We start from the raw sequence: 21,712 nt of genomic DNA, 5'->3' as shown, positions 1-21,712 counted from the left end.
CAAGTCCCTTCAGTGAGGTTTTCAAGTTTCTAATTTTTAACACATTAATATATCGTTTATCATCCCCGATTCACTTTCTCGTGTCTGTAGCGGAACCTTTGAAACGTTCACTCCAGTCGGTCAGATTAGCAGGTAACGCCGGAAGTTGCGCCAAAGGCGCGAACACTATCAACAAAGATCACAATTTGTATCTCTAAACTGTTACGATTAAATTGTTTTAAAATGTATGTCAGTTAGTTAAACCCATATCTCGGGACTTTTGGTTGGACTGTTGGTTTAAGATAACATGAGCAGTGCTAGTTTTTGGATGTTTTTATGTTGTAACTGAGCTACATGCAGGTTTGAACGTTAGCTCGCAAGTTTATGTTGCGCAGCTAACAAAGTCAGTGTAGGCTTTCTAAAAAGTGACAGCAGCCTTCACAAGCTTCAACTCGCTGACAAGCCGCACTAACGTAAAACTAGCTCCCTATGACTAATCAGAGTTTATACTGATTCCCGTCGGAATACACAGGCTGTCTTTACTGGCGCTCTTGAGCTCTTCTATTAAAGGTAAGTAACTAGTAAGTTATTATTTTAAGCTAATAGCAGGCCAGTGTTGAATTTATGGCGGTGCTTAGTCATACCTTAATCTTTGTAGGTGATCATTTTTAATTTAGACGCTACTGCTAAGGCCAGCCACAGCCATTATAATAAATGCCAGGTCTTGTCACTGGTACAGGGTCACCATGTCTAAGGCAGAAAAAGAAGCCTTCATTGTGAAGTTTGTGGAAAGTGAAGGATCAAAAAAAGACTGTGCTGCCAAAGCTTATGAGGTAAGCTCTACTGCCCAGTCTTTCTTTTAGTGTTTACTGTCTCTTTGTTTTACAAATTTGTAATCATGTTTGTCTTCGGTTTATTCAGGCCATTTTGGAGCTGCAGTCTGAAAAACATTTGAAAACCATCACAGAAGATGATGTTTTGCGCATGGATAAGAAGGACAAGTCTCTGTTTGTGTTCACCAGTTTTACATCTCCAGCCTTTCTTCACTGCAAGAAGGTTGAACTATACACTTTTAAACAGTGAAATGTCACTCCTGAGGCTCTATCAGAGATTGACTCTTGTTTTTTGGATTTCCTGTGCAGCTTGGTTGCAGAATAGTGAGTCCACTGGTGGTGTTGTACTGCCTGCAGCAACAGCGTTGTGTCCCCAAAGCAGAGAAACCTGTCTATAACATGGCCATGGCTGATGTCACCATTTGCTGCACCAGCATGGACAGAGCAATACGGGTAAGAAATCCGGAGTCTGCTATATACATTTTAATGAAATATGAAGCACTGTGACATGTTTATGTCCATACTTTCTCTCACACTCCAGGAAGAGCTGATGGATCTGGTGCAGCTCATGGGTGGACGGGCCTATTCGGATCTAAACGTATCTGTTACACACCTGATTGCAGAAGAGGTGGGCAGCAAAAAATACCTGGTAGCAGCCAGCCTCAGTAAACCCATCCTGTTGCCTACGTGGGTCAAAGCCTGCTGGGAGAAATCACAGGATAGGTATGTATTGTGATTTACATGGCTACATCTATTAAATACATGAAGACTTGTGTTTCCTGTTTGGTACAAATTCACATTTTAAATCACTGTACATTTACAAAAACATGAATGATGTCTTTGTACTCCTTTTCCAGTCTTTTCAGATATACAGACCTGCCCTTAGAGGACTACCTTTGCCCTGTGCTGCGTGGCTGTAGTGTTTGTGTGACAGGTCTGTCCAGCACAGAGCGCAAAGAAGTACAAAGACTTTGTGAGCAGCATGGGGCCAACTACACCGGTCAGCTCAAAATGAATGAGTGTACACACCTCATCGTTAATGAACCAACAGGTAAGTCACCAGTATTTTAAAAAAGTGATGTAATGCCATCATTTGTGTGTCATTGATTGTTATCAATCGTACTTGGTTGTAGGTCAGAAGTACGAGTGTGCTCGGAAGTGGAATGTGTATTGCGTTTCTTTGCACTGGCTCTTTGACAGCATAGAGAAGGGCTACTGTCAAGATGAAAGCAGGTACACTGTGGAGCGCAATGCTTCAAAAACCACTCGGCCACACACTTCCACACCTACTGGTACCAGTAAGAAGGACGGTGAGTCGCATTTGATAAGATGAGAAAGGTTTACCACAATAATTCAGAACCTGTTTTTCTTTAATGATTAAAGAGTTATGTTTTTCATCTCCAGAGGGTCCATCACTGTTGGGCTTGAGCAACATTTCTGTGAACACTAGCAGGACAATAAACGACACGGCTCTCACCAATAACAGCACTGTGAGCCACCTGGAAGCTCCAGACCCCATAGAGAGTCTGGATCTTACCGTGTGCCCTGCTGATGATTTATTGGATGGCTGTAAGGTAAGTCGATGGTCTGCAGTTTTCTTTTTATATAGATTTTATGTATTTCCCCTTTCATTTCTGTAGTTGAATTTAGTTGAGTCTATAAATGATAAACTTAAGGCTTTCTGTCACTTTGTGTTAAATGTCACACAGCTGTATCTGTGTGGCCTGCCAGGGAAGAAACTGGAGAAGTTACGGCGTCTTGTAAATGCTGCAGGAGGTCTGCGCTTCAACCAACCCAGGGAGGAGCTCTCTCATGTGGTCATGGGCGAGCTGGACCAGGACCTCAATAATTTTCTTTCCAAAGCAACTCACAGGTCTGAACTACAGAGCTTTTAATAACCTTCATGATATTTATATCCTCTGTATTAATACAATAACTTGGAGATTCTAATGTTTCCCTTCATACCAAAATATGTTTGGTTGGACTGCATAATAATAATTTACACTAAAGGCTATTACACACTGAGAAATGGAGATTCTAGGTTTATCCAATTCTCAACAGAATTCAGCAACAAGGGAGAATTGCGTGGTTTGATCCAGGAGTCAAAGCTGGATCCTGGCTGCTTTTTGCCCACTTTAATATCCTTTCTGCATGTATTAAAACAGCAGCTTTATAGTAAAAAAAAGTCCAGATGCTAATGGGTCCATCACCCACTGACTCATTATAATACAAAAAGTAAGTCAAAGTAACCATTGAAGAGCTAAAATCTTATATTAAACAAGAATTTGAAACATTTGTCTTTAAAATAGTTGGTCGTCTCAGCTCTTAAACACAGAATGTTGGAAAAAAGAGGTAATGTGACTTTTTGTAAGTTGTTGTTGGCCTCATTTAAAATGAGGATTAAAAAAAAGTTTATATTTTACCCATCTAACATTTCCACACACACTTTTTCAATATAGCCTTCAAATCTTTCCCCCATAAAGACGACATTTAATGAGCTTCCCTGTACCCTTAATGACAAGTTTTGTCAGCATAGGTCAATAAAAATGTGGTTTGATGACAATTAGAACAGGGTCTTAAATCTTATCTATCTTCAACTACATCCCAGCTTTTTGGATGTCAGCATTCTCAAAAAAATTAAAAACACAAATATGAAAAAAGAAAGGCAAGGATTAAGACATAATATGGTTAATATATAACTTGTGTTTTCTCCTCTGTAATTCACAGGCCCCATGTAGTAACAGTACAGTGGCTAATAGACAGCTTCTCAAAGGGCACTCTGCTCCCAGAAGCCAGCTACCTCCACCCTGACTGTCTGCCTCCTGCTCCAGCTGATGTAGTGGTACCGGGTTACCACACTGCCAAATCCCGGATCTCAACTGGTCCGCCCGCTGGCAGCCCGAGCACTCCGGGGGGGAAGAAAGCAGACGAGGATCTACTGTCACAGTACATGGATGATGACCCTACAGTGAGTAAGTATCTGTTGCTGACAGTGTTTGTATGGGATCAAGAGTCTGTATAAGGCAGCTGAATGAATAAGATTCAGACTTAGGTTAGTTTTACATATTGGTACAGATGCTCATATCCTTTTGTGTTCCAGTTGATATGCCGCCTCCACCACCAGCAGAGAGTAAAAGCAGGAAGTCCATTAGTACAGCTGCAGAGCCCGAACCTGAACCCTGGGTACCAAACCACACTAATGGGACAGAATCCACCCTGCAGGAAGCCAGCGAGGCGGGACTGTTTTTCGGGAAACGTTTCCTTCTTGTGGGGTTTGGTACGGAGGCCGAGGCGCAGCTCTCTCTCCTGGTGACAGAACATGGAGGCAAAGTGCTGATGGGCCGCTCCCGGGTTGTAGCAGACTATGCTGTGGTCCCTCTCTCGGGGTGCTCAGTGGAGGCCACAGTGGAAGAGGTGGTCACTGATACCTGGCTGGTAAGTTTACAGATTTGTTAACGGTGCTCCATGTTGTGAGAGTGTCTTATGCTTCTGATTTATCTATTTCTCTCATTAAACCTCAGGTCATGTGTGTGGAGAAGGAGTGTGTCCTGCAGCTGTCCTCCCACGCTTTGTTCACTCCTGTCCCAGTGATGGACGGACAGTTTCCTCTCAAAGATTGCGTCCTCTCTTTCAGCCAGTTCACCGGAGCAGAGAGGGAGTCTTTGGTGGAGCTGGCCAAGCACCTTGGAGCCGAGTAGGACTACCTTACATGCACCAGTCGTTGTGTTTAAGCATAATATCCATAAACATTAATTACTACAGGAATATTTGATTAAACTTTTTAATTAGCTGGTATTTGCATTTATTATTATGCATGAACACCCAATGTGAAGCCAGTTGCTTTGTGTTCAGAGCAGTAATGAGGATGAATTTCTGTCTTCTGTACATTTTTCTATCTGTATGTGCTCCTGAGCAGTAGGATGATACAGCTGTTTAATAAAAGAAGCAGCAGCCCTGGCCTGTGTGCATTGCTGTAACTTAAATTCACTCGCTCTGCTGCATACTTTATAGCCCAGTCCTGCTGCTCATTAGGAGATATGCGTGTTAAATCTTTAAATTTGTTTTGTGTCTCCTTGCTGCAGTGTCCAGGATTATTTTGTGCGCCTGGCCAACCAGAAGAAAGGCATGCTGGCCAGCACTCATCTGGTGCTGCAGAGCCCCGAGGGCACAAAGTACCAGGCAGCAAAAAAGTGGGGGCTTCCTGCTGTTACCATGCACTGGATACTAGAGTCTGCTCGAACTGGGAAAAGAGCAGAGGAGGGAAGATTTTTAGTTGATCTGCCACCCTCACCAGGTTAGATAGCTAACTTTGCTAGATCTGTTTTGTGATCTGTAATTCTTACCACACGATTAGAGTTATAAATTACTTTAAATTAAACCGTATGATGGAGTTTGGCTGGAGTTTTAAGAGGCATTCATTTGTAGCACCAGTTGGCCTGATTGCTAATGACTGTCACCAGAGATTTTCCTGGCTAGGGATGGGTCTTCATAAGAACGATAGTTTAGTTTAGTTTTTATTGGTTTTTAATTTTAGTTTAGTTTTAGTTCCAGTTAGCTTAATTTTTTTAGCATAATATCGGAGGTGTTCAGAGAGATGTCAGGGATAGAAGTACAGAAATCTGTCTGTTTTCCTATTGTTTCTGACAACATTGATTAATGCATGTCTGTTATATCCATTTCCAAAAAACAAAACACAATTAACAAAACTGTTTAAAGAAAAATAATCGTCTTATTTCAGCATTTGAAATTTTATTTTGGCATTTGTGTAAACCTTTCTGGTAAGCACCAAAAAATCCCTCCATGCTGGGAAAACCCTGACAACAGAATGAGTGCATTATGTTATTAAATGTAATTGTAGACTCAAGTTTGTCTAGTGTGTCATTGCTTCTTTATGAGACTGGCTGTTTTTATTTTGTTCTTCCACAGAGAGGGATGAAGAGAGTTTTGTAGGTGGTTCGCAGAAACAGGTTATGCCTCCACCGGCTCGCTCCTCTCCAGAAATCCCTTTGCTGGGTCCCCGGAGCGGTAAGGCTGTCACTCCTCTGGATTTAGGCCGCTTTCAGAGCAAAGTGTTCCGATCTGTTTTGGATGAGATGAAGCCCAAAGAGGACATCAGCACCCCAAAACAAAACCAGGAGGGTGGCAGAGGGAACCCACCACAGAACGAGGCCTCCCTGCAGCTGGACACCCCTTCTCGTTTCCTCAACCGAGACCAGCTCTTCAGGCCCTCTTTTAACGTCAAGGTTGGGATTCGCTGAGCAGCTTACACTTATGGCATTTCATGTTTGCTGATATTTGATTAATGTTTCTCTAAATATGTGTATTTATATTATTTAGGATGCACTTGGAGCTATGGAAACTCCAGGTGGGGCATTGAAGCCAAGAGAGAGGGTTGAGACTCCACTCACTGATGTCATCAACAGGAATCTGAAAGTAGCGCTGGCCAATAGCACCCGCAATAATGTCTCAGAAATGCAAGCAGTCTCTGCCAGTCCCCAGCTTGCAAAGACAGCTGAGAAGGAGGTAAACACTAGTACTGCTATACAAATGTGTTAGAGCCTGGTGGTTACAGAGCCACAGCACATCTTAACGATTATCAGTGTTAGATTTAAGTACACACAGGTCTTCATTTTCCAATCACAAACATAACAACTCAAAAGAAAGACGGACAAAAACAATACGGTGTTTGCGTGTTAGAGTCCACGAAAAGAAGCTGGTCCCCTGAATGGTGTTGTGATCTGCGTGGGAAAGAAACTGAGCAAAATGCAGAGTGAACTAAACGCCATTGCTGCCTCGCTTGGAGCCGATTTCAGGTTTGTAAACTTCACTTAAGAGATTTTTATTTTATTTCATTTTTTTTTAAACCTTTCTTTAACAATCCTGGTGTTATCTGTCATCACTTTCCCTTTATTCTAAGCTAAGCATGCCTTCCCATTCTCAGCATTTTAAAACCACAGAATGAGAATTTAATTTTTGGTTTTACCTGTTTGTTCTCATTTTGTCATCATATGATTTTTAGAGATGACAGTTTTTCATTTTGATTTCCTTCAAGTCTGAGCAATAAATCAATTGCGTAAACTGCGCTTACACAAGGATTAAGGCCAAAGTCTAATGCTTCCAAATCATTATGACACTTGCACAAAGAATTGGGTGAAATATTTTGTTTACTTTTTAAAGTTTAGTGATCAGTAACCAATCAATGTTGTAAGAAAGTCCTGGAAAGTAACACTTTATCAATGTATTTTATTTTTTGCAAATATGATGCAAACAGTACAAACATATCTTTGCTAACGTCTTTTCAGGTGGGCTTGTGACGATACAGTAACACACTACATTTACCAGGGCCGTGTGGGGGACAACACCCGGGAATACAGAGGAGTGAAGGAGAGAGGGCTCCATGTGGTCTCCCAGTACTGGTTGCAGGCGGTGGGTTTCCCAGTAGTGTAAACATCAGCATTTTCTCACTGATTTATTTCTAATCATTTGTGACATTAAGTCTGCTGTATAAAAGTGATACTGTGTTCGTGTTATTTGAAGTGATAAAAGGTAGTGTAAAAAACACAGTCTACTGTTGAAGCCCATCCCAGTATTTACTGAGTAAGAGGCAGGCATCAGCTGATCTGTAGAAAATTAACACACACACATGTTAGGAAACAATTCAGTCTTTAGTTTCTTTCAACCTGAGCACATAAACCATGCCTATAAAAGGATTAAGGCCAAGGTTCAAGCCACATGCTTCTGTTTCCTTTGCTTAAACAAGCATTTAAAGAAATTACGTCTTCATAAAGATTCACAAAGCCGCATTAAGATGCAATTGATTTCATTTGGGTATTATTTGTATTCTCCTGCAACATTTCCCCCGGGCGAAGCAATTAGCATCTCATCAAAAGCAGAATACTAAATGAAAAACAGCTTTGATGTGTAAATTCAGACGCAGCATCGTTTCAGTCGTGTGTCTCCTCATAATCATCTTATTTAGTTAACTTTTGGTGTCTAGATAAATACTGTGTGCAGTAACACATTTCTGTTTTCCTCCTGTGCAGTGCGCTGATGAGCAAAGGCACGTCCCGGAGTCTCTCTATCCTTTCACCTACAACCCTAAGATGAGTTTAAACCTGAGCCAGGTGCCCAGCAACTCTCAGAGGTCACCACCTTTAACACGAACACAACGCAAAGACATCAGGGAGACGAAGGAAGACGAGGTGCGTCTGATTTGAAAGTCACAGTTAGTGGGGGATCTGTGTTGGTTTAGAATAGAATTTCTCAGGAAAATCAGGATGTATTGTTCAATTAATGCTGGGATGTCTCAATTATCTTTCTTTTCCTGTTTAATTAATCTTTAATTTTCTTTGTTGCAGTCTGTGCACAACCCCACAGAAGAAGCTGCAACCCAACGCCGTGTGAGTGATGGAAGCACAGACCAAGAAGAGATGAATGATAGCACAGAAAGGAGGGGTGAGTGTCTTTTCTGTTGCTGGTAATTAACTCCACTGAGCTTCTGCATGTACTTGAAACGAGTCTGAGACTCAAGGCTACTTATCACGCATGAGTTGTGTCCCTGATCGAGAAAGATATTCGGATCTGGGTTAGTTGCTTCGAGAAGATCATGTCTCACAGTTTTTTGTTATTTCATTATTTGACATCAGTTTATGAGGAAATTTGTAAAATTTCAAATTTTGCTCTATGGAAATGTTTGGGTCTCAGGTTAGACTGATTCTAGAAGTTGATCATTTCTGAGGTGGGCCAAGCTTCACCACCAATCTGCAAATCTGTCCATAACTTTTGGAGTAATCCTGACAAACCAAACCTGTCACAGAAGTAAAAGCAGGTCTTCAGGATACATGGTTATATATGAGGTTTACATATTTTTGCTATCCTGATATTTTAGAAACGCTAGAGATGAGAGAGAACCTGCAAAGACAACTGCAGGAGATCATGTCAGCCACTAAACTGACGACAGGGAGGCGTACCTCAGTCAGGCTCGCTAGGATGGGATCCGGAGGGGCAGACTCGGGCCCACACACACCCGAAGGGAGCAGAGTTGGACGGAGCGGTAACAGACGGACTCTAGAAGCTCTGAGGTATGAAAGAAGCTGCTTATGTTAAAACTAAAAGAAGCTTGAATCTCTAAGGAATCTGGCAGCAGCTCAGGGTGTTTTGCAGTGTCCACTATAAAACATTTAAAGTGCTTTTTTATTTGTTTTAAATAAGCGGAAGGGGCTGTATGTATGTTTGGGTACAGAGCTATGGTGACAGCAGAAGAAATGCTAGATATTGTCATTTTACTTACAGAAATATGTTAGCAGTAGGGGCACATTGAGTTTTGAAAAGTTCTATTGTGTTGAAATGAGGATCTAAACCATATAAATACCATAGATGGTATTTTTTTTGGCTTCACCTAGCTGACTGCTCTGTGATTTCAGGGTTCCTCGAGAAGCGGCTATGGACATGAACACAGAGCCATCCCAGAGTGAACAGATAGTTTGGGACGACCCCACAGCCAGAGAAGAGAGGGCCAAGCTCGCTGATAATTTACAGTGGCCTGGAAGCCCATCGCAGCACTCTGAGCCTCTCGCTCCCGCTCCAACTGCAGACAGCGGACAGCAGCTAAGGGACTCCATGACGGACTCAGAGCTGGTGGAGATGGGTAAGGAATGAGGATCCAGCTGCACCAACTGTTTGAAAGCCTACAATGGGCTAAATTACAGGTTTACACCTACCTGGACAGATAAAGAAGATTTTGAACTGTGAATCATGCAAATGAAAATAAAAGGTCTAAGCTCTGGAAGGACTTGGAGATACAGTAAAGAAGTGATGCATCTTAGTATAGAGCTCTCAAGTTAGTCTCAGGTCTATTTAAAGTCTGTGTATGCATATAATAGGGAAACACTGTTTCTGATATTTTGGCAACATTTCACCGTTGTTGCTCCCGCAGCTGCTTGTGACGTCATTGACCAGCACATGAACAAGAAAGTCCTGACGCCTCCTCCCGAGGAGCCAGAGAATGACATCCTCACTCCTAAAGCTCCCAGCATTGCCTTTCCTCTCGCCATGCCCGCAGTAGCACCAGAACCACAGGTGAAGGGTTCGAAATTTGTACTGACAACAACACGTGAAGCTTTAATCTGGTCTAAATGAAATGTAATTGCTCAGCATTGTGTAACACTTCTCTCCACTTTCCTGCGTTATGCAAACAGCTGCATGTTTGTGCTTTTTCAGTTACATAATAATGAACTGATCATTTGTACTGCGCAGTGTACAATCTGTATGTCTCTTTCAAGCAAAGTACTAGTGCTAAAAGGTTGTTTATTTTTCTCAGGAGAAGAAGAAGGAAGAAAAACAGCCACCCAGATTTCAGCTGTCCTCCCTCAGCCCCCAGGAGCGCATTGATTACAGTCACCTCATAGAGGAGCTTGGTGAGTCTCCCATCTAATTAGCGATCTAACGTTGTTTCATCGTGCTGCAGTACAAAAGGCAGCACATCACAGGCTGGAAGTCAGAGGAGCTAATCCCTGATGACTATAACTGAGGATCTGCCTCCAGGATATGGAAGTAGTTCCTCCAGCACTGTTTCCTCTGACAAAAAAAGCATTAATCAGATCTTCACTGGTCATGACAAATTATATCATTATTAAAACTTTCACAGTGTATTTCTGCCTCAGCGCATCTTAATAGCTTAATAGCTTGACAGCCGTTCATCTGCTAGGCTTTAAACTTGGTGGGTGTATTGCTGGGAACCGAAATAAGTGGAGTGTTGAGTTTGAGGTTGTATATTCATAAACGGTTCCCATATATTGGATAAAGCTTTACTCCGTTACCAGCATTTCCCCTACAGGGACTGCTACCTGTGTGTGAGGAAGTGACAAACACACCCCTGCACAAACAGACGTGTTTGTTTGGCTGTGTCTCTGTGAGGCCATTTACTGACAGTACAGCATTCTCAGTCCTCTTACACATGAGTTTAACCTTCACTAATTATTGGCAAACCCTAAACCAAAACTAAACCTGTTTCAACCAAACAAAAAGTTGCATTCAAACAATGTCTGCTACACTGGTAATGTTACATTTACTTCATCAGCCATAAATGCTGAAAAACCAGTCTGTTTCTCCACCGTTTTTGAGTTGCACATCTTCTCTTTCCATCCTGTAGAATATGAAAATACTCACTGGGGTCAGGGATCACATGTGAGGTCATGGAAAATGTGCTGTGATCCAACCTTTCGAGCTCCAACCCAGTTTACCAGTTTAAAATAGGTGCACAGATGGTGACTATCCATGGTGGTGGAAACATGTTATCAGAGGGTCTGATAGAGTCAGTGGATAAGGATAAACTTCATATTTATATTGCATTTTCATGCCATTCTGTTATCAGTGTTGTAGCCATAATCCCTGCACAGGCCAAGTGTACCGTGTGTCTAGTTTTCTGTCTGTCTGTTGCTGTAGGTGGTGTAGTCTTGGATAAGCAGTCTTTTGACCCCAGCTGCACACACATCATCGTCGGGACACCCTTGCGTAATGAGAAGTACCTGGCAGCGATGGCAGCTGGGAAATGGATCCTGCACCGCTCGTACCTGGAGGCGTGCCGCTCTGTGGGTCTCTTCATTCAGGTCAGAATCTGAAGAGCAATCTTGGCCACAAGTAAATATGATAGAAAGTCTGGGAATGTGGAATATAAGCGCTCGGATAACACCAATACCTTCGAGCAGAGTCCTTCATGCAAGTATCACCACACAATAGTCATCTTAGGCTGTTATTTTAGACTAGACAAGGAACGGGTCACTTCTAATAAAAACCACACAAAAGGTTTTCTTGACTTTTCCCCAAAAATCTCCAAATCTGTGATCTAGGAGGAGGAGTTTGAGTGGGGCAATAGCTCCATCCTTGACGCATTGCCCTCCATCACCTCCCAACAAAAGAGACTAGCGTTAGCTGCCATGCGCTGGAGAAAAAGCCTGCAGGGACACTCTGAACACGAGGTACGACCAGGCTCATACACACAATAAACACCATGGCTCTGAGGCATTTTGTGTTCTATAAACAGGCATTTGTAATTTTCAGGGCGCCTTCAGTGGATGGACAGTCATGCTGAACATTGACCAGAGCAGAGAATCGGGATTCAGGCGGTTGCTGCAGTCTGGCGGGGCGAAGGTTTCTCGGTGCTTTTCTTTTATGAGGCACATCCAGCAGTATGCAGTCTTTAGCCAAGATAGATTAGCATCCTATAAGTGTCTTAAAACAGCAACAGCTTCAGTAGGTTGATATTTATTTTCTGATATAATCTGTAGAAATGTCTGTGATGGAAAATTTGGAATTCTTAATAAAACTGAGCTAGTGAGTCAAAAGAAAGCGAGGAAAAAAATAAGAGCTAAGAAGACGGGGCTGTTGTTTTAGATGGAGGTAAATAACCATCACAACAATATGCTGAAGGGGAAAGAATTGTGTTGTTTGCAGGTTTACGTTTGTCTGCTTCATTTGACTTCTTTCCACAAACACAGCAAACACAGTCTGTCATTTCTCTGCAGGTCCTTCCCGGTCCCTCCCCATCCCTGTACAAAGAGGCCACACATCTTTTTGCAGACTTCAGTCGACTCAAACCCGGAGACTTCAGAGTTGATGTTTCAGAGGCTACCTCACAAGGAGTCACATGCCTGAAGCCAGAATACATTGCAGACTATCTCATGCAGGTTAGCAGGGCTCTTCATTTATATATTCTCTTATGTCAGCTGAGTCTGATGCTGAATTTCTCACTTGAAAGACGTTTGATGTCTTCCATGTTGAAGTCCACACAAAATTGAATGTTAAAGATGGATTTTTTAGCAACAGCCTTTTTTGTCCCATCTTTGCTTAAGGAGCCAACACCACCCATCGAGCTGTACCACCTGACTGAAGCTCCCTCTGAAGAAGCTCCAGGCACACCGTCACGTAAACGTAAAGCAGCAGCAGAGACCTCCAGGCTGAAAAAGAGCCGTGTGAACTGAAGTGCAAGTCTTAAATATTTTCAACACTGTGAAAGTGATTGTAAAAAAAATCCCTATTTTTTATTACCTCTATGAAAATAAAATAAATGTAGCACCTGTATTGTAATACTGGATTTTTCATAGAGCACCCTGCAGCTGCTGCTTGCGCCGAGACTCGGCTTGTGATGGATGAGTTAATGAACGTCTGCAGGAAATGTTGAGTCACGTTTTGTAATTGCATGCGATGCTACTTTCTGGCCTGTAGAGGGCAGTAGTGTGTCATTATTGCATGCCTCAGATCTGATTTCTCAGCAGCAGAATGTAAACTCAAGTCTCTAAAGTGCTGTTTTAACTTCTATATATTTAATAACTTTACTTATTGTTTAGGTTTTTTTGGAGGGGTTTAACCAAGTCTTCTATGATTTTTTTTTTTTCAAATGTCCTGTTATAAGTGTGTATTGTTAACTTTCTTTCTTTTGCAAAATAAAACCTGCCTCTGTATTTATTGAGAAATCATCCTGCCTAAGGCAACTTATTAACTTAGAGTCTCTGACAAATTTTGTCAAATTGACATGTTTCTTGCCCTTCCACTGATTATAGCCCATTTGCATCATCTGTCGACCCCCCCCCCCAGTCCAGTAAACACCAGATTTTGTTTACTCTGTTCATGTAGGCCTCTGGTACACTGATGTGTTGCTTCATACCAGGGTGCCAGCTGAGGTTCGAGGCCTCGGTTCTCTCCCATAAGATGGTTAAGTGGTTTAACCTCGTAATAGATGGACCAGCTGACCGCCTCCCCACAGATTCAGTATTTAGAAGTGTGGGATTAGAGGAGGAATCCCGACAGGGAATGTGGAGGGAAACATGACTCAGATCCCAGTGGGCAGCTTAAGGTCGCTCATAAAGTTTGGCAAGTTTCAAATTTTACAACCAACTAATTTTAAAATGTTAATGGTAATAACCAAACCATATTTAATCAAACTGCATATTATAGGGCAAAGGGCCCGTTCTTGCACACTGCACATACCTGTGAGCTGTGAACAAGTCAACCCTTGAGTTGTGGATTGTTAAAGTTACTTATTTTTAAAGGTGTGAAAATGTAGTATTTCTTAAAGAAAAAAACATACTGGAGATGGAGTCTGCAGTCTTGTGTTCCCCAGTGAGAGCCACTGAACAGCAATAAACTTACATTTTAAGCTAATACAGTTTTTCCTACAGGAAAGGCAAGGGTTAAATTATCATATAACTTATATAGCTGTTAACTTTATGCTAGCATAGCCAATATCATAGTCAGAAAATGCGGCTCAAATATCAGGTATATGGAAGATGAAGACTGCCAAAATAAAATAAAATAAAAACCCTAAATGACAAAGCTAAATTATAATGTATGAGGAAGGCATGTTTAATGTAGCTTTGCACCGATGTTTAACAACTAATAACATAATTTAATACAAAAGAGCAAAAGCAAAGTAGATAAAGATAAAGCAACCCCCCCGCCCCCAAAAAAGAAAAAATTAAATATAGAAGCGGATATATAAATTATGTAATGCCTACAACATTTTATTTAATGTTGTATTTTCATGTTTTGAGTCTTAAGTTAGTTTTGTGAACATGCAAGCTGGGGAAAAATGCCAGTGGAAGTGGAAATTTTGGGTTATTATTTCAAAATTTCAAGATTTTTGAGAGATTAACACGAAATTTTAACCTAGTTCTACTTGGTAATGATCAATTAATAAATAAATAAATGAAAAAAAAAAATCACCGTGGGAACAAGCTTCCATAGATGGGGAGCCAGTATAAGTCCTGCACTGAATCACACTTTCAGCAGTGATGGGAAACATTTCAGTGCTTATTTATTAGTTTTTGTGTATTGTATCAATTTATATCAAATAGTCAGTTATGATTTAATTAACTAAATGTTTTCACAGAGCTAAATCATGCCTGTGATGTACTTATTTTATATGTCTGTAAAAAACCGTAAAATAATTAAAAAGCAATGTTTGCTAATAAGTCTATTAAGCCAGTAATCAAGGCAGTATTTTCAGTGTTTCTTTCTCTCTTTTACACTTTGTTCAGGAGTTAACGCATCGTTTCATAAACCACTGCAGCTCATAAAAATCCCGGAGCTCTGCAGCCACACGACAACGATATTAATATTCACCGGTCTCGCCTCTCCAGGAAGTGTGGATGTCTGAAACAGTTTTCCATCAACAGGTGTCCCACAGAGGTGGACCAACGTCCCACTTTGCTGACTGGCAGTTGGCCAAGAGTTCAGCTTTACTGACGTTTCACTGCGTCACGCGGTCCTCTTTCTATAAGCTAACTTTAGGGTTTTCCTGTTGGGACGGGGGATTTCAGCGCGACCCTGCGATCAGGGAGGAAAACTCTGCAGCAGTCCTCATTAAAATTCCCAGTCCGTACGCTCACCACGAGAACCTCCTGTGGTGGGTGGCACCGGCGTCCTGCGCGCCTCTTAATTGCGCATCAAGCATTAAGGGGAGATCACAGATCACAGTTTCATTACCCGTGGCCGCGGATTACGCTGCCTTGAGGCTGGGAGGGGGTTGCTTCACGTCCCGCTATTTACGGCGTCGGGGCTGAGAGAGGAAAGGTGGACGCAAAGGGGTCCAGAGGTCCAGCGAAGGGTGGCGCCCTGCGCATGTTGTAGTCCAGCGCCTGGACGCACAGTGCCGCTTCCCAGGGGCCGGGGGACCCACAGCGACACGGTCGGCTCCTGCAGTCCGCTGCCTGGGCTCCACTGGCTTCTCGCTGCAGCTCATGATTCGGACATTTCTGCGCGGGGACTGGCAACATGTGCGCCCGGATGGTGTGAAGTGTGACACGGCGGCTTTTGGGTTGCATTTCTCTCGGATACGCCGAGCAGGCTGCCCGACGTTACGGCGCACCTTGTGCAGTAGGTAAGTCGGCTACATCTTCATCCCTGTACTTCAGATTACACACATCACCCTCCAGCTGCTCTGCGCATCCGGCGTGTTTTATTGATCGCTCTTACCTCTGCTTATCGATTATGTTAAACGTCCGATTTGTTGAAATCTGCTCACGGTTTCCGGGCAATTATGATCAGCGGTGACAGACACGAAGGTCTGGGCTTCAAATCACTGTCAGTGCTGCAGAACATGTCACTGCAAGATATCCTCATTCATGCCCTATCAGCTCAGAGCATCAATAATGCATTGCACTATGTGAATATTGATATCAAGACTGGAAAATGCCATCGTCAGAAGTTGAGCTCGTGTTGCTTTCTGGAAAAATCATCATGTAATTGAGGAATAGTTTTTATTTATTTTTTTTATTCTGTGTGATCTTAGCCTTAAAATGCTTGAAAATCCTCTAAAATGAATGAACATTATCACTTAATAAAACATCCCTCAATGGTTTTAATGGACTTTTGGTGACACTTAGTTCTTGAAGAGAGTAGAGATTGATTCGTCCATTTTTTTTTTTTTTTCTTGGATAAAGTTTGTGAAGACAATGAAAGCCTTGAGTCTTCCAGCTTGATGATCTCTGTCCCGAGTGCTTTATTTCTCAGACAACATGGGCAGAAACAAAGGAGATAATAGAAGAAACTCTCTTAAAATGCCATAGTGCCAAGAACAAACTGCATCACCAAATACACCATTGGAGTGTGGAGGTTCAGCTTTGTTCAAGAACAGTGGGTTTGTATAGAGAACAGTTTAAAGTGTGTGCTAATTGAACCTGCCGGCCACTCTCCCCATTGTAACGGGAATGTTTGGTTGCTCGTCCTCCACAGAAACCCCCCACTCCTTTGTTCTGGGGGGACAATCCTCCAGTGCCATGTGTGCAATGGTTTGGGGGGGAGGGAGCAGGGTCAGCAGGAGTATTGACATCTGCGGCTGACAGCTTCCTCGGTGCGAGCTGACATGCTGTGATACCATGAATGCGTATTAGGAAACATATGAGCACAGCACTTAACACTAATGAGGACATTTATTCTTTGTCCATGATGCTTGGGCACCAGTTTTACATAATACTGCTGTTTTTGTCATTTGTCTAATGTAACTAGAAGTAAGGACAGTTATTCGTGTCACGCGGCCACTCAGTTTAAAGCTTGGCTTCAGTTAGCATCAAGAGTTCAGAGACCTTTTATTTCTCAGCATTTTTGGACTTAATTAACTGATTGATTGTAGTTGGAGGTTGATGTTAAACCACATCGAGTTTTAGTCACAGTATCCCAAATCTAGTGCTCAAACTGGGTAATTAATTGATCTGGTAACTTCATATAACCTGAATTATTAGTACAGCATTGTAGTAGATCAACTGTTTGTTGTTTTGGGCAATTTAGGGAACAGTTGTTTAGATATTTGAGCTTTCTTCTTTTTTTCTTTTCTCCTCATATTGTCAGGTCTTATAATATTAGAAGTGATCTCTGTTGTGAACTGAATTGAGTAAGTGCCTTAAATCTGCATTATTCCTGTTGGCCAATAGAGTGGCGACTACTCTGGTTACAGAAAGCAGTCATTGTTTAGAAGTTTACAGGAAAATTACTCTGGTATTCACTTGATCAAGACCTCAGGAAACACCTTTCTAGTGAGTTTATGCTATCACAAGTTTGAGATCTTATTTAACACAACAGGATATACTTTATTTTAAAGTAAAATAGATGATTATTTAACATATGGTTTTAGGGTTTGAGTAATTCTTCTGCTAATATTGCATTGAGTTTGCTCTGTTCTTGGCTGTTCTTGGCTAGGAGGTGATATAGACTTAAAATTATATCCAGGTATTTAAAGGAAATAATGATTTTTATGGTTATGTAGGGAAAAAGGACTGAAGGATGTTTTATCAATGGAGTTATAGTTGCAAACAAATTAAAGTACATTTTCATTTCTTTTACAGTGAGCTACTGTGATTGATGATAGACTACTTAGTACAAAGTGTGAGTCTATCAAGGTACCAGCAGCAGCATTGTAGTGCAGTAGTAGTGACACAGCATAAGTGAAATCGAAGCACAAAAGTAGCCTACGTAGTATTTTACTCGGAAATTTTATGGAAAACTTTAACACTTTAGTTTAACAGTAACTAAAGTAGCTTAACCTTGTACATAATGAGGAGATGCACAAAATTATCACACAATAAAACAGAAAAAAAGGAAATGGAAACATATGGCATCGCTATGTCATTGATGTTGTCATATGACACCTTTATCAATGGTCATCACGGATGATAATGATATAGCACAGCCCTGTTTCTCAGTCTGTATCTTTACTCAGAAGACAAAATAGTTATGGCCTGATTGGGGCTCTAAAATCAGAGCCTATAATGGGTAATGTCACAGTACATCTTGTATGTACAGTCTTTGCTAAAACACCAAATATTGAGAAGTAAATTTAGCCCTTTTTTCCATCTGTTCTCAGTTTTTACTCTATGTTATTCATGTTTCTGTCACCCGCGATTGCTCAAAGGTAGAAAGCCTCCAAAAACCTGTTCAAATACATAAACTGCTAACAATAGGAGTTACATGACAGGTTACCGCCCACAAATCCTGCCACTTCTTTCTGATCCCTGTATTATTATGAAGGTCAAAGTGTCGGTCATTTCAACGCCTTTCTACTCCTATCTACTGTCAACTTTAGAAGGAAATTGCAGTGGCCAGGAGCTGAACAGAATCCACAGCTACTTTCTTATCAGAAATGTCAGGAAAAGCCAACATTAACACCGAAAAACAACCAGAAAATATCAGCTATCACATCCAGAGCTGCACACAAATTTATCAGGGAGTTTCCTGGGAAAGGGACATCTGGTTTCTGACTCTTGCAAACTGAAAGTCAAACTGATGGGAACGTTTTAAGGGAATGTGGCTATGGCGGTGTGAGCTGGTCCTGTGCTTGTAAGCAGGCGTCCCTCATGACTGGTAGAGAATGGTACACTATGAGTTGGAATGCGGCCCTCATGGGCCCCTCACGCTGCACATTATGCGTTCTAAATGGACTTTGCACCTTCCTCCAGTCCGACAAAACAGCAAGTGGCCAAAACAGGATTTTACCTTAGCAAAGGGAGGAAAGCCAGCCAGCATGCGCCTGTGTTTCTTTTCCTGTGTTCTCTAAATGCCATCCAGTATTAACGAAGGCCCCTTAGCTGCTTTGGAAATTACTTTCATTAAACCGAGAGGGGGTTCATAAACAGGAACTACAGGGGAAGGTGCCACGCTGAAAGAAACCAAAAGCAGCTCTATTCAACCTAGAAGAAAAATAAAGTGTACCCCAGAGCCGGTTATGATCCTATCAGTTAAAGAGTGCTCCCATAGGACCAGAAGGAGACGGGGCTCGAGAAAAACAGCCTGACTTCTAAATAAAAAAAGAAGAAAGGAAAGAAAAAGCGGCTCTCTTTCAGGGTGTTGACATTTGAAATCCAGCATATTGTATATAGTAGTATCAGAACAGGCTCTATTTGCCCACTGGGGGGTATCAAAGTGAATAATATACCATGTGGTGCCTCAGGTAAACAAAGGGTTTCAGTTCTTGGCAGCAGCAGAAGACCCACCTGCCCACAGCAAGCAGAGGTCACAGGAAATTCAAACAGAATGGTAATGAATAACTAACCATTACGATGATTAAAGGGGGGCGACGGGCACGGGGAGATAAGTGTGTGGGGACCGTCCGAGCATGAGGTGTTTACAAGAGGAATTCCTCGCATTCCCCAGCTGCAGTCATGCCACTCCAATCTGGACCTCCACCCACTGATCCACTGATGGTCACCCTCCATACCAAGAGGGACCCAAGGGGCGGAAAAGGGTCCATAAGCTCTATCAAAGTTAAAAGCTGCTGCGAATGTGTTGTGTAAGAGGGGTTAACGATATTGATGGCTGGTGTCTGGAGCACTAAAAGCTCCATAAAACGACAGAGAGAACAATGCCAAAATCTTTTGTTTTCCACACAGTCAGTCTACTGCAAAATGATGGTGCTTTCAGGGGGTTTAGCTTGATCAACTTTGTTTGATAGCTCTGCATGTTTAACATCCCCAACAGCAAACGTGCTATTTTTAGACCAGCTGTCAGACTGGCTCTAGGGATGAAAATGTTGGTCTGTTTTTCAGTCCACAACAATGCTCAAGACTGAAATATATCCAACACTGTTGTTGTGAAAGCTAGCTCAGATATTCATTGTTCTCAGCAGATGCATGCTAGTCACTGTCCTGATATTTACTCCAGTATTTCTAGTACCTATTTTGTCATGTATGTCAAAAAATGCTGTAAAGTGCTGTGTCAGATAATCTGTAACAAATTATGGACATAGGTTTTGTGTCTTAAAAAGTGAAGCCAGTCCTGAATTTGCCTAAATTTCCATTTTTTAAACATCCTGCAGGGGATAAAAAAAAATGAAGTCTAATAGTAAAGAAGCCTAAAGGAAAACGATCATTCGTCTCAGCTGATCCGTAAATATTTTCTGTACGAGTTTTATGATCTCAGTTCTTGGTTATGAGTCCTGCTGAATGCAACATTATATTCATTTAGTAAAATATGACCTTTTTTAGAGCCACTCCTTAAAGCTAAGAACAGGAAGCTTAGGATACAATTAACGTGGGCTCACCACAATAGGACAATGGAAGAGTGGAAAAGCGTTCCATGGTCTGAAGTGCCTTGATTTCTGCTGTCTCATTCAAATATTATGGCCATAAACAACATGAAAACATGGCTCCATCCTGCCTTGTATCAATGGCTCACATTGCTGGTGGTGTAATGTGTGAGGGATATTTTCTTGGCACACTTTGAGCCCCTTAGTACCACCTGGGGAATATTGTTGCTCACCCTATCCATCCCTTTATGACCACAGTATATCCATCTCCTGGTTTCGTGAACATGACAGTGAGTTCACTGCACTAAAAGGCCTCCACAGTCACCTGATCTCAATCCAGTAGAGCACCTTTGGGATGTGGTGGAACAGGAGACTCTCATTATGGTGGTACAGCAGGCAAATCTTCAACATCTGTGTGATGCTTTCATGTCAACATGGAGCGAAATGTTTGCAGCATGTTTGCAGAATTAAGAAGGTAAAAAGACCCAGTAATAGCAAGGTGTACCTAATAAAGTGGCTGATGAGTGTAGTCTTGTTGGTGTTTCCCCATACTTTACCACACAGGTTATTTAATATAGATTTAGTCAATATAACGTTGTAAGAAATCTAAGAAATGAGGCATATTTGTTTATAAGGAGGTCATAACTCTGTTCATTACCCCTGCAGTCTATACGAGTGTTTGATTTTTTTCCACAGTCAAGTTCTTTAAATGACGCAGTTGCTCAGCATCTTTTGCTCTTACAGAATCCTGTTTGAACAGCGTTTGATTTTGTTCGGTACCATCTGAGAGCCTCTTTAATCCACTGTCTCTCTGTCACATGCAAAATAAACTAGACGCAGAAGAAGGATCCGCTTTGTTAAACCCACATGTGAAAAGTGAAACATCGAGAGGTTCTCTGCTGCGATCAAGATGCCGAAGGTTTGTGGTTTAGGATCAATCAGCACATTTTTTTAATGCATTTCAGATGACTGGGGCTAATAGGATTATGAAAAGTCCTGGGGGAGCTGCATGTTACCATTGCAATACCCAGCCTGCTGGCCTCCGGGGGTCATGTGATGGAGGGGGACAATACTAGAAGGTGTCAGCCCAGTGATTACCAGGTGTGAGGCTGGGCTCACCTATGAGGATTAGTCAGAACCTCTAATGGATGGCAGGTTGTGACCACAGATAACAAGGAAGCAAATCGCAGCCCTGTCGTTGTGGAAAGTGCTTTTCCATCAGGTTAAAAAAAACAAAAAACAGAGGTTCTAGTTTCCTTGGCAACTTCTTGAATCTGGATATGTGCAAAAGCAGCTCTGAACTTCTTGCACCACCAAAAAGCACAAAGATCCTCTGATTTGGCAATTGCTAACCCGTGTCAGTCTGACTTTGAATTTCTTACATTGTGTG

At 41.9% G+C, this 21,712-nt stretch overlaps 2 protein-coding genes across 3 annotated transcripts in view; both read left to right on the top strand.

Annotated features, from left to right (window-relative positions):
- The first annotated feature begins 144 nt into the window (after positions 1–144).
- topbp1 (DNA topoisomerase II binding protein 1) lies at positions 145–13,292 on the top strand. Of its 2 annotated transcripts, none has more exons than XM_039617652.1 (28): positions 145–549; positions 719–812; positions 901–1,035; positions 1,122–1,265; positions 1,354–1,535; positions 1,670–1,863; positions 1,946–2,122; positions 2,217–2,386; positions 2,522–2,685; positions 3,540–3,784; positions 3,913–4,247; positions 4,334–4,506; positions 4,895–5,106; positions 5,739–6,055; positions 6,150–6,335; positions 6,510–6,625; positions 7,115–7,238; positions 7,856–8,014; positions 8,171–8,267; positions 8,701–8,893; positions 9,236–9,459; positions 9,748–9,890; positions 10,135–10,228; positions 11,256–11,419; positions 11,660–11,788; positions 11,871–11,960; positions 12,335–12,496; positions 12,662–13,292. In XM_039617652.1, the coding sequence occupies exons 2-28, from the start codon at positions 726–728 to the stop codon at positions 12,788–12,790; spliced, it is 4,545 nt and encodes a 1,514-aa protein (XP_039473586.1). In that variant the 5' UTR covers positions 145–549; positions 719–725; the 3' UTR covers positions 12,791–13,292. The 2 variants fall into 2 exon arrangements, with proteins under 2 accessions (XP_039473586.1, XP_031607544.2); XM_031751684.2 differs by having other exon boundaries at positions 10,132–10,228; positions 12,662–13,291.
- A 1,815-nt stretch (positions 13,293–15,107) lies between these two features.
- Positions 15,108–21,712, top strand: part of tmem108 (transmembrane protein 108) — a 58,810-nt gene continuing 52,205 nt past the window's right edge. The window contains exon 1 of the mRNA XM_031751678.2: positions 15,108–15,687. The gene's annotated coding sequence lies outside the window, so the exon portion shown is untranslated. The remainder of the gene's footprint in view (positions 15,688–21,712) is intronic.

Source organism: Oreochromis aureus, linkage group 9 (genome assembly GCF_013358895.1).
Source record: "Oreochromis aureus strain Israel breed Guangdong linkage group 9, ZZ_aureus, whole genome shotgun sequence".
Taxonomy (NCBI): domain Eukaryota; kingdom Metazoa; phylum Chordata; class Actinopteri; order Cichliformes; family Cichlidae; genus Oreochromis; species Oreochromis aureus.
Note: the sequence above shows the minus strand (reverse complement) of the source record. Positions and strands in the feature narration are given on the sequence as shown.